The 13,677-nt window shown below is 40.8% G+C and overlaps 1 protein-coding gene across 1 annotated transcript; it reads right to left on the minus strand.

Annotated features, from left to right (window-relative positions):
- Positions 1-3,129: 3,129 nt before the first annotated feature.
- On the minus strand, positions 3,130-9,417 carry ndufc2 (NADH:ubiquinone oxidoreductase subunit C2). The gene is made up of 3 exons (XM_003225975.3): positions 9,167-9,417; positions 4,502-4,645; positions 3,130-3,306 (listed from the first exon to the last, which is right to left on the minus strand). Exons 1-3 carry the CDS (start codon positions 9,312-9,314, stop codon positions 3,257-3,259), a joined length of 342 nt encoding a protein of 113 aa, XP_003226023.2. The 5' UTR covers positions 9,315-9,417; the 3' UTR covers positions 3,130-3,256.
- Between the last annotated feature and the right edge of the window lie 4,260 nt (positions 9,418-13,677).

A 13,677-nucleotide genomic window follows, 5' to 3' on the forward strand; every position in this document is an offset into this window, starting at 1 on the left:
TATCTTTGGTATTTGTATTCTGTGTTTTTCATTTTTTTTCCTTTCCTTTTTCGATTTTAGGAGATAGATGTTTGTGATATGTGTTGTGAAAAAACTTCAATAAAAATTATTTTAAAAAAGAAAAGAAAACAAGCTTGCTCCCTCCTCCCTATGATTTCCCCTCACATATTTATACATAGTTCTCATCATGTCTCCTCTCAGCCTTCTCTTCTACAGGCTAAACATGCCCAGCTCTTTAAGCCGCTCTTCATAGGGCTTGTTCTCTAGACCCTTGATCCTTTGAGTCGCCCTCCTCTGGACACATTTCAGACCCTTCCATTGCAGTGCCCAGAATTGGACACAGTGTGATTCCAGGTGTGGTCTGACCAAGGCAGAATAGAGAGGTAGTATGACTTCCCTGGATTGAGACACTATACAATGGTTTTCTGTAGTACAGGGCATGATGGGGCCCCTGATCTCCTTTAAAAATCCCAGAATGTATGTAGCAACTCCATTTATAGTGGTGCAGTACAGGGGAACTTTGCAAACAGTGGTCCAAAAAGATCTCTTTTCTCAAGCTTTCCCATCTCCTCAGCTATAAAGAATCAGGAAATCATGAAGAGATGTTTTTGGGTGGCTTTGTTTCCAAATTATGATTATCCTAAGGATAATTTATAATGTTGTTGAAGGCTTTTATGGCCGGGATCACAGGGTTGTTGTATGTTTTCCAGGCTGTATGGCCATGTTCCAGAAGTATTATCTTCTGATGTTTCGCCCACATCTATGGCAGGCATCCTCAGAGGTTGTGAGGTATGGAGAAACTAAGCAATGAAGGTTTATATATATCTGTGGAAAGTCCAGGGTGAGAGAACTCTTGTCAGTTGGAGGCCAGTGCGAATGTTGTAGTTAATCACCTAAATTAGCATTAAATAGCTTCATCTCCTGGCTTCTTCCTGCCTGGGGGCATCCTTTGTTCAGAGTTGTTAGCTGCCCCTGGTTGATTCATGTCTGGAACTCCTCTGTTTTCAGAGTGTTGCTTCTTATTTACTGTATATTATTTGAGAACACAGAAATGCTCGACCACTCCAACAACTATTATGTCAGACTACACAGAGAAGCCACTGAAATCCACAAGCATGAATCCAACTTCAACGGAAAGGAGGAAACCATGAAAATGAACAAAATCTGGCTACCAGTATTAAAAAACTCAAAAATCAGAACTGTAAATAAGAAGCAACACTCTGAAAACATGAGTTCCAGACATGAATCAACCAAGGGCAGTTAACGACTCTAAACAAAGGATGCCCCAGAGGCAGGAAGAAGACAGCAGATAAGCTTTTCAATGCTAATTAAGGTGATTAACTACAACATCCACACTGGCCTCCAACTGACAAGAGTTCTTCTCTCACCCTGGACATTCCACAGATATATGTAAACCTTCCTTGCTTAGTTTCTCCATACCTCACAACCTCTGAGGATGCCTGCCATAGATGTGGGTGAAACGTCAGGAGAGAATACTTCTGGAACATGGCCATACAACCTGTAAAACATACAACAACCCTAGAATTTATAATGGCTTTTCCGGGGCTGCGAGTTGTGGCTCACAGAGGATCGCTCAAAGGGTTTCCATGGCTGATTGGGAAATTGAACCCTGGTGTCCAGAATCATAACCCAGTTCTCAAACCACTACACTGGTCTGAGCACTGGGCTGGTTCTCATTTAGAGACCTAGCCCAGTACAAATATCCATTTATCCGAAATTGTGAGGAATTGAATCCAAGGCACGTTACATATGAAGCACATTCTGTTAGGGTCCAGAGAATTGGAAAAGGAATGAAAAATGAAAGGGTGAAACTTGTCTGGTGGGGCACTATGCACTTCAACAAGCCAAAATAAATGTTAGTATTCAAGATTGCATTTCCTTTACAGACCTTCTCAAAATGGCACTGTTTTGAGAAAGAATGAGAAGCAAGTGGAGATATATGGAATATGTGTGTGGGGCGTATTTTTGCAATAATAAAAAATGGGGCAACAAAAGCAGGATCTAGGGTCCATATATGGTCCAAAAGCCACACTGTGCTCATCCTTGGATAATCCAACCAACATTTGAGAGATTAAGGTTCAAATCTCTACAGAGCCATGAGTTTTATTGGGAGACGCTGAACTATCTTCTCTCAATCCTTCTCTAAAATCATAGAATCCTAGAGTTGGAAGAGACCTCATGGGCCACGAAGTCCAACCCCCTGCCAAAAAGCATGAAAATCACCCTCAAAGCACCCCCGACAGATGGCCATCTAGCTTCTGTTTAAAAGCCTCCAAAGAAGGAGTCCCCACCACACTCTGGGGCAGAGAGTTCCACTGCTGAACAGCTCTCAAGTGAGGAAGTTCTTCCTAATGTTCAGGTGGAATCTCCTTTCCTCTCTCTCCTTCCTTTCTCCCTTCTTTTCTTCATGCTGATCAAACCCAGAGGCTGTTGTGAAAATTAAGTGGGTAATAGAACTACATACATCACTTTTGATCAATTTGAGAGAAAGATGGAAAATAAATGTATCTGACAACTAATATGGCAGACAATTAAATGCTTTTAAGAAAGACACAAAGCAGGAAGGTAATAGCCCAATCCCATCATAGCTCCCCAGAAACTAATTAACTTGCAGTGTACAAGGTGGCTACATACACACCTTTTATGTATGTATGTACCACTATTTTTTTTTCTTATTTGTCATCACATCAGTCTCCATTTACAATGAACCCTGAGAATGAGAGATCTCCAAGAGCCCAGGTAATCAGCAACTTTCCCAGGTCTTGCAAACTCAAGGCTGTAGTTTCCTTGAGTGAATTAATTTATCTACCCACAATGCATTCTTCCACTACTCTTTTTATCTTACTCAACATTACAATCATCCTGGTATTTCCAAACTACAGCAGCACATTATTGATTTTGGCTCCTTAGAAAATGTCAGGTTGATTGCTTTCTGACTCATTTGTTGGTTTTTCTGACAGTGCAAAAACGTATTGTTATAAGAAGCATTTAACATAGCGTCCACTTCAAACCTATTGCCACATCTAGTGGCATTGAAGTCCATTAATTAACAAAGTCTAACTTGAGAAATCTGCATCTCCCCCTCAAACCCAAGATATTAAAAACAGATTTTATTTATTCATAGTTTATTTGTTAAGATTAGTCCTTTAGATCAGATTTTCTGTCCGAAATGCTGACATACATTCAACGCAAGTCTGCACACATAAGAGACACACTGTAGCTGTTTGCAAAGTCTTCAACGAATTGGACGAAAATTCTCCAGGACTTCTGCCATGGTTTTCTTATCTATCAAAAGAAAAAGAAATGCTCTTTAAAAAGCCAGATTGTACACAATTCACAAGACGTTGTAACACGGTGTAAAACCTAACTCTGATCAAACTATGCAACACGCATTGAGGCATCTTTTTTCCAGTTTGGGCCCTTTTTACATTTGTTGGGCTATATTTCCCCTGATTCCCAGCCAGTATGGGCCATTCTCCCTGCCAAACAAAACTGGTATGTTCCATAGTTATGTCCATGCAGAAGGGCAAAAAACTCACTAAATTCACAAGGGGCAATATTCTGATTCTGATATCTGTTTTAGATATACTGGCTCTTATATTAATCTTTGCTCCTTACTTTCAGGGGATGTCTTATTTGTTTATGTACAACAAGAATTTATTCATGTAGAAAAAAATCAACACTTATTCAAATACAGTCATGTCATCTTCTTCTAGAACACTGCCATAATATTATGTCAAAAATGTTATTTATAGTTAATTATATATTAATATTATTTTTTATAATTCAACGCGCTCATCATGTGTTGCAATGGATGTATTACCAGTAAATGCATCTGTCTGGCTGATAATATTAATTGGGGAAGTTGACCACAGAGGGTGCACCTACACTATTGAATTAATGCAGTTTGACACCACTTTCACTACCATGGCTCCAGGTTATGGAATTCTGGGAGTCATAGTCCCCTTGGGGAGAAAGGCAGGGTATAAAAGTAAGTAAACAGGTAAAAAAGTAAATAAATAATAATAGTCTTACAAGGTTCTATCCTCCTCTGCCAAAGAGTGCTGCTGCTTCACCAAATGACACCTTCCAGGATTCCACAGCCTTGAACCATGGCAGTGAAAGTGGTATCAAAACTGCATTCATTCTACAGTATAGAAGCAGACTGAGTCATGTTGGAAGAACTAGAAAATCTTAAAGAGAGGCATTCTCTTAGGTAAGAAAAACCAGCCATTTCCTTATTTGCAGTTTTTCCACTTTCATGGGGATCCTGTGCTCCTAACCCCAACAAATGTGGAGGAATGACTGTACAACTAAAGTACTCCCTTTGGTTATACACAATGGGGAAAATCCCATATCAGAAGATATGACCAAAGACCCATGTACTCCAGGGAATGTTCTTAGGAGTGTTCAACCAGATACATGTGGGTGAATCTGCCCATGGAGGTCACTCTACATAAAGCCACTTGGCATAAAGTACCTGCTTCCTTAAAGTCTTCAGGGTGGTGCTTTATGTACTCAAACATTTCTCTGTCTCTGTTTGCGTATGTGTAACTGGCTCGTCTTACAAGATAGTGGCCGAGGTAGAAGCCCACAGAAGCCCACAGGAGTTGCCGATGGACCCCTGAAACACAACGAATATACAAATATAAACAGGAAGACTGAGGAATGGCTAGTAAGTTGCCAAACAGACATCAGAGAACAGCATTTCAAATGTTCAGTTCGGTTTTTTAAAAAAAAAAAGCAACAATGATGAGATTAACTGAACATCAATAAGCACAGCATCAAAACTGGAATGGCAAGCATCACACTAAATCTGTGAATGCTTTCTTGCTTAGAGAATAGATTCCTAAGAACTTGAATATTCATTCATGGAATCAACTGGCCCCATTCATGTCACTCTCCCCTGAAACCAAAGTCCTCATTAGAGCCTTTGTGGATTTAACTTTTAACTATGACCACTTCCCTCTACCTTAGGCATGTGCAAACTTTGGCCCTACAGGTGTTTTGGACTTCAACTCCCACAATTACTAACAGATTGTGAGAGTTAAAATTCAAAACACTTGGAGGGAGGACTGAAGTTTGGCCATGCCTGCTCTACCTCCTTTGTATTCCCCCTCTCATTTTTCCCCTCCTTCTCTCAGTTTAATTTCTCATCTCCAAAGGCTTGCCACAATCTTCTATAATAAATTAGGCTGTCTGAGAATCCATATCTTCCTAAAGTAACCTACCACAGATCTTTACAGAAGGGTTTTCTTTTGGCTAACTACCCTTCCTGGTACACCTGATGCAGATTTAGGAGAGAAGGAGACTCCAGCACAATCCCAGGCAACATATTCCACTATCAAACAACTCTTTGAAACCTACAACTCTCATCTGACAAGAAGAACAATTTTCAGTCTAATAATAAAGTGACTATCAGTGTAGTGTAGTGGCTTGAGTGTTGAACTAGGATATTGAAAAACCATGGTTCAAATCTCTGCTCGGCCATGGAAACCCACTGAGTGAAATCGGACAAGTCACACTTTCTCAGCCTCGGAGAACAGAAAAGGCTAAACTTCTCTGTACAAATCTTGCCAGGAAAACATTGTAAGTCAAAAATGACTTGAAGACAGACAACAATTATATCTGAAGCTCCCAACTATGTAAGATGATTTTTGGCCCTGCATTATAATGTCATTTCCTAATTGGTTTGATCATGAAAACATGGGAAAAGTTTAATAAACTGCAAAAACTTTGTTTTCTTGTGGGACATTCTGCAGCACATTTTTATAGCTTTTCAATCTCATAGAGTCTCAACCAATTCAATATAGTTTGTGGCAACCACAAAAGCAGAGTTTCTGGAGTAGAAGAACTATTTTCAAAGTAAGTAGTGGTTTTCAAACCAGGAACGTATTTTTTTTAGTATTATCAGAGAAGCTAACTCTCATAGAGTCACTTTGGGTGAGAAAGGTGGGGTAAAAATGTTGTAAATAAATAAATAAAATAGAGTTGGAATAGACCGCGTGGGCCATCTAGTCCAACCCCCTGCCATCCAGGAACGCACAAAGTATCCTGACAGATGGCCATCCAGCCTGTTTAAACATTTCCAAGGAAGGAGCTTCCATTGGACTCAGAGGCAGAGAGTTCCACTGCTGAACAGCACTTCTTATAGTCAGGAAGTTCTTCCTTACATTCTTCTTTCCTCATATTTGAACCCATTGCTCCATTAAGCCCTGATTTCCAAAGCAGCAGAAAGCAAGCCTGTTCCCTCTTCCTTATGACACTCTTTCACATATTTATACATGGCTCTCACATCTCTTCTCAACCTTCTCCTCTGCAGGCTAAATATACCCAGTTCTTTAAGATGCTCCTCATAGGATTCATGGGAATTCATGTTCCTTTTAGTTACCCTCCTCTAGACACCTTCCAGCTTGCAACACAGAAAAAATGAAATGCAAAGATACAGAATGGGTGACAACTGGCTCGACAACAGAGTGAGAAAGATCTTGGAGTCTTTCTGGACAACAAAAGTGTGATTCAGCAGCAGGCTGAATAAAGGCCTAAACCGTTCTGGCCCAGCTTACTTGACTGAATGTATCACCTTTTATAAACCACCTAGGAGATTAAGATCATCAGGGGAGGCCCTGCTCTTGGTCCCGCCTCTTTCGCAGGCACGTCTGATGGGAACGAGAGACAGGGCCATCTCAGTGGTGGCCCCTCAGCTGTGGAACTCCCTCCTCAAAGATATTAGAGCAGCTCCCTCCCTCTTTGCCTTCAGAAGAAAAGTGAAAACCTGGCTCTGGGGTCAAGTCTTTGGAAATTAACTACAGTGCAATAATAATTACGAAATATGTGCAATGATTCTTGACGTTTCGCCCCAGATTACGATTCTGGATGACGCAATTTTAATAATGATTGTAATGTTTATATGTTTTAATGTGAATTTGTAACTTTAATTTTTAAATTTAACTTAAATGTATTTGTCTGTTATGCAAAGGCATCAAATAGTTGCCGATGTAAAGCCTTGAGTCCCCTTTGGGGTAAAGAAAGATGCAATATAAAGAGTAGATAAATATGTGCTGTTGAAGGCTTTCATTGCCAGTCTCACTGAGCTGTTGTGCGTTTTCGGGGCTGTATGGCGATGTTCCAGAAGCATACTCTTTTGACGTTTCGCCCACATCAATGGCAGGCATCCTCAGAGGTTGAGGGGTCTGTTGGAAACTAAGCGAGTGAGGACATATCTGTGGAATGTCCAGGGTGGGGGAAAAAACTCTAGTCTGCTTGAGGTATGTATGAATGTTGCTATTTGCTACCTTGATAAGCATTTAATGGCCTGCAATTTCAAGGGCTGGCTGGTTTGCAGATGTTTTTTGCCTACAACACCCAGAAATCCCAGCCAGTTTACCAGCTGTTAGGAAGTCTGGGAGTTCAAGGCCAAAACATCTGGGGACCCCAGGTTAAGAACCACTGCACAAGCACATGGACAATTTCAACAGAAAGGGGGAAACCATGAAAATGAACAAAATCTGGCCAGCAGTATTAAAAAAAACTCTAGTATCAGGAAAATAAATAAAGAGCAAGACTCAAAAAGTAGGGGAATTCCAGACAAGAATAAATCAGGGCCAGCTTTTCTTTCATGTCAGGAGTGACTTGAGAAACTCCAAGTTGCTTCTGGTGTGAGAGAATTGGCTGTCTCCAATGATGTTACCTGGGGACACCTGGATGTTTTTTTTTTTAATCATCCTTCTGGGAGGCTTCTCTCATGTCTGCACATGGAGCTGGAGATGATAATGGGAGCTTATGCGTGCTCTCCCCGGGTTGGATTCAAACCGGCAATCTTCAAGTCAGCAACCAACCTTCAAGTCATCAGTCCTGCCGGCACAAGGATTTAATCCACTGCGCCAGCTAACACCTCCCAACAAAGCATTCCCCCAGGCAGCAACCAGTCAGGCCTTGAAACTGCAGGCCATTAAATGCTAATCAAGGTGGCAAATAGCAACATTCACTCGTAACTCAAACGGACAAGAGTTCTTTTCCCCAACCTGGACATTCCACAGATATATAAACATTTATGTGTTTTAAATGCAATTTTTATACTTGCATTGTTGTTTTAATTAATATATTGTATTACTGTTTTATCTTTTTTATATTGTGATTTGTTTTATGCTGCTTATATTTTGTCTTTATGTTGTTTGGGCCTCTGCCCCATGTAAGCTGCCCCGAGTCCCCGCGGGGAGATGGTGGCGGGGTATAAATAACATTTTATTTATTATTTATTAAACATCACTCACCTACTTTTCAACAGACCCTCAACCTCTGAGGATGCCTGCCATAGATGTGGGTGAAACATCAGGAGAGAATGCTTCTGGAACATGGCCATACAGCCCCCAAAATTCACAACAACCCAGTGATTCCGGCCATGAAAGCCTTCGAAAACACATATTTCTGTATTTATCTACTCTTTATATTCCGCCTTCTGGAACATGGCCATACAGCCCCGGAAAACTCACAGCAACCCAATTACAGTAGAGTCTGACTTATCCAAGACTTGCTTATCCAAGCTTCTGGATTATGCAAGCCATTTTTGTAGTCAATGTTTTCAATATATCGTGATATTTCGGTGCTAAATTCGTAAATACAGTAATTACAACATAAGATTACTGCGTATTGAACTACTTTGTCTGTCAAATTTGTTGTATAACATGATGTTTTGGTGCTTAATTTGTAAAATCATAACCTAATTTGATGTTTTATAGGCTTTTCCTTAATCCCTCCTTATCCACGATATTCGCTTATCCAAGCTTCTGCCGGCCCGTTTAGCTTGGATAAGTAAGATTCTACTGTAATAAATAAATTCTGTTTCGGTTAGACCTCTTTACCTGGAAGAAGACTGCGTCCAATTCTGGGCAAAGCAATTCAAGAGAGATATTGACTCTAAACTGGAAAGAGTTCAGAGGAGGGCAACTAAAAGGATCAAAGGCCTGGAGGACATGAATAATCCCTATGAGGAGCGTCTTAAAGAGCTGGGCCTGTTTAGCCTGCCGGGGAGATGGCTGAGAGGAGAGACATGAGAGGAGCCATGTATCAAAAGGTGAAAGGCCTGCTCCACACAGAAGCCTGGCTCGGTCTGCCCGCCCGCCCGCCTACGCGAGGCCCGACTGACCGCATCCCAGGACGGGCCTCCGGTTGAGGGCGTTGTCACCCAGGGAGGCGATCCAGCCCATGAGGCCTCCCCAGATGGAGCCATGGTTGAGCAGCGGCGGAGGCGGCAGCGAGTGGACCTCGTCCGGCAGCCGAAGGAACAAGACCATGGCGGGTCCTTCCCAGGCCAAGGACGAGGGATGGGGTCCGTCCCCTAACACTGCTCCCCTCGCAACGCGCGCCGCCAGCACAAACGTTCCGCCGCTTTTAGTTCCGCCCTGGCTGGATCTGTCAGGACAAAGCGGCTTCCCCAACACAAAAGGCCCGTCTTGTAATACCGTCTCCCTCGCAGCACGCGTCCCTAGCACGAAGGTTCCGGAGATATTTGGTTCCCACTGCTTGCAGAAGATTGTAAAGATATCCAACTTGCAAGTTTGGAAATCTTAGTCAGTTTGAGACTCAGGCCTGGGCAACCTTGGGCCCTCCAAGTGGTTTGGACTACAACTCCCACAATTCCTAACAGTCGATAGGCTGTTAGGAATGGTGGGAATTGTAGTCCAAAACACCAGGAAAACCTAAGTCGGCCTGAAGGAGACGTAGTTTCAAACGGGATTTTCATGGATGCTTCCAATTATTGTAAGTCCCATATGTCTTGATTTGCAGAGGCCTTTGTCTGCATTAACTCTGATACAGTAGTCTCACTTATCCAACATTTTGGATTATCCAACGCATTTTTGTAGTCAATATTTTCAATACATCATGATAATTTGGTGCTAAATTCGTAAATACAGTAGAGTCTCACTTATCCAAGCCTCGCTTATCCAAGTTTCTGGATTATCCAACACATTTTTGTAGTCAATGTTTTCAATAAATCATATTTTAATGCTAAATTCGTAAATACAGTAATTAAAACATAACATTACTGCGTATTGAACTACTTTTTCTGTCAAATTTGTTGTATAACATGATGTTTTGGTGCTTAATTTGTAAAATCATAACCTAATTTGATGTTTCATAAGCTTTTCCTTAATCCGTCCTTATTATCCAAGATAATTGCTTATCCAAGCTTCTGCTGGCCCGTTTAGCTTGGATTAAGTGAGACTCTACTGTAATTACTACATAGCATTATTGTGTATTGAACTACTTTTTCTGTCAAATTTGTTGTATAACATGTTTTGGTGCTTAATTTGTAAAATCATAACCTAATTTGATGTTTAATATGCTTTTTCTTAATCTCTCATTATCCAACATATTCACTTATCCAAGGTTCTGCCGACCCATTTACGTTGGATAAGCGAGACTCTACTGTATTTGGAGAAAGAGCTGCCACAGGGATGAGTTCATCAGAGTATAACTGGCTGGATAGTACACTCTAATTTCACAGCCGCTTGAAATTTGTGCTAGAGTCAGGAAAGAGATAAAACTGAGCCATAAACACTTTCCAATTAAGTGCTCAGGGTCAGAGACATGAAAGACCAATGATTGTGCCATTGTTAGCCATCACCTGTTTGCCTTCCTGCTTGTTAGAATCATAGAGAGCCAATGAAAGTTTGTATTAGCCAGCTTAGACCAATGAGATAATTGGTTTTTGTACACCAATAAGAATATGTGTTGTCGAAGGCTTTCATGGCCAGGATCACAGGGTTGTTGTACGTTTTCCGGGCTGTATGGCCGTGTTCCAGAAGTATTATCTCCTGACATTTTGCCCACATCTATGGCAGGCATCCTCAAAGGTTGTGAGGTTTGTTGGAAACTAGGTAAGTGAGGTTTATATACAGCCCAGAAAACATACAACCAATTGAGAATATGCTTGCGATTTTCTGTAAAAGTGATTAAAAACTCTTGCAACTGCATTTTGAGGTTGCAACAGACCTTTTATGCTCTGGGCATTCTGCCGACTATTGCTTGGCCCAAAATAAACAGCGCCTGCAGTTGAAATTCAACTTGTGGCGTACTTTCCTTTACATTGCCCTCTCGAGCACAGGGGACTCCTGACATTTTGCAGAGTGCTGGAGTGCCAGTGGGTCATGGCCCATGTCTGGCTTAGGCTACGCCAGCTGATAATTTAAATTTAATTAAAATCCACCAACATGTGGACAATTTCAAGAGAGAGGAGGAAACCATGAAAACGAACAAAATCCAGCCAGCAGTATTAAAAATCACCAGAAGCAAGACAGTAAATAAGGAACACTACTTAGAAACAGAACTCCAGACAGGAAACAATCAGGGCCAGCTAACACCTCCTAACAAAGGAGTTCCCCAGGCAGGAAGCAGTCAGGCTCTGAAGCTGCAAGACTTGTGAATGCTAATAAAGGAGGCCAATTGGAACATTGACACTTGCCTCAAGCAGACAAGAGTTCTTTCTCCTACCCTGGACATCATTCCACAGATACATACACTCCACTTACCTCATTTCCAACATAACTCACCATCTCTGAGGATGCTGGCATAGATGTGGGCGAAACGTCAAGAAGGAATGCTTCTGGAACATGGCCATACATCCTGGAAAACTCATGGCAACCTAATTTACATTTATTTAATATTAATTAAAATAAATTATTGGCAGTTTTGGCAGCACAGGAGCAGAATGAACTAAGAGGGTGACAAGGTCAGTTTTTTCCTACCTGAATTAAGGTTTATCTCTAACTCTTTAATCATTCCCCAAGTTTCTAATGTTGTTATTCCTGATTTAAGGGTTTGTCATTCCAATGGTAAGCTCCATTCTCACATCATGTCTATAGCATATAACATATGGGCTTGTCTTTGTTATCAAAGTTGGTGCTTTCTTTTCTGCTGCTCAACTGCCCAAGACTATCCCAGAACTTACCATTCAGCCACAATAGACCATGTTCATTCCGTTACTGGTGGAGAACAGGAAGATAGATGAACAAGTCAAGTCCTTACAGCTAAGGCATAAGCAAACCCCAGCCTTCCAGGCATTTTGGACTTCAACTCCCATAATTCCTAACAATCAGTGGGCTGCTAGGAATTATGGGAGTTGAAGTCCAAAACACCTGGAGAGCCCATGTTGGCCCATGCCTGGCTTACACTAAGCATATGAGAAAACTAACATAATTGTAGGTTGTATGGAAGTATTAGTCATATACCACACTAGGTGTTCCTAGGCAAGACTTTTTTTTGAAAAACTAATAGCTAAGGAATAGTAAATCTTTTATTTGTATCCCGCTTTTCTCCCACAAAGCGGCTTACAACATATTAAAAAAAACACAAGTCCAAAATAATCAGCATATATTGTATGAAAATACAATATATACAATATAGGAATAACACAAAAAAGATTGTGTTCTTATAGTACAACAAAGAGTTCGGCATGTTTCAGCAACTTCTTATTCAAAACTAAGAATACGTGTGTGTAAAGTGAAACAACAGTCAGGTAAATAAATGAATAAATAAAATCATTTTGAAGTTTTTAGACCTTGAAAATTCAGTCATTAATTACTTTCCCAAGGTTTCACTTTTTTCATGATTTTTATTTTGGTATCCAAACTGAAGGTGTATAGGAATTACAATCTGGTGAGGCTCCAGCACTTTTTGGCAGAGGCGGCCAAGGACTTTGTAAAACTATAACTTCCAGGAATCCATGTAAGCCATGATAGTTACAGTGGTTTCAAACTGCATTAATTCTACAGATGGTTCCTTAGATTATGTGTCAACATTCTATTTGGCCCTCCAGAAGGTAGACTACAACTCCTGTATTCCTCTTCATTAGACATCATGACTAGAACTGATGAGAGTTGGGATACAGAACATCTGGAATGCTGCAGTTTGCAGTTTAGTCAGGAGTGTGAATTTAGTAAGGCTTGCAGAAATGTCTAGTTTTAAAATGTCCTTTAACTGAGCCACAAATGCTGTTGGGTTGCATTTCCCATTATCCCCAGTCCACATGGTGGATAATCCAGTGATTGAAGTTGTCATTCAATATCATCTGGGGGCCTTGTTTCCATGGATCTCTGTCCACGGCCCTTTAAAGGTAACCAGAAGGCTGATGTGGCCCTCCATGAAAACGAGTTTGACACCTCTGTTATAGATCAGTGTTGTTTTTTTTAACGTGATAGAGATAGCTGGCAAGACAGGATTACTCACTTTCTCCTTTTCTCTTTGTTCTGCTTTCCCCACATGTTCAGTAAGGGATCCTTGAGATAGCTGATGTTTACCATACCATTGCAGGGTACAACATCAGTTAGAGAATCCCATTTTCGTCCAGCTCAAGCAATTCAGGCACCAGTAGAAAACCTCTTTCAGAAGCATTTAGAATCAGTACTTAACCCTTGATTTTCTTTCCTAGATTGCTGCTTCAGGGGCATGTGTTTTGAATTATGGCGTTACAATAGAAAGTAATTTAAACCATTTTTTTTCAGCAATTGCTATTTTGTAGCATGAATATTCTGTAGGCTATCATGGCTGCAAAAATTGAAATAAATCTATGTTCAATTAGACAATTTGTCTTCTGAGAATGTAAGTGGAAATACATCGCAAGAGGTATCTTCAATTAAGATTTTTCTAACATGCAAA

This window comes from Anolis carolinensis, chromosome 3 (genome assembly GCF_035594765.1).
Source record: "Anolis carolinensis isolate JA03-04 chromosome 3, rAnoCar3.1.pri, whole genome shotgun sequence".
NCBI classification, from domain to species: domain Eukaryota; kingdom Metazoa; phylum Chordata; class Lepidosauria; order Squamata; family Dactyloidae; genus Anolis; species Anolis carolinensis.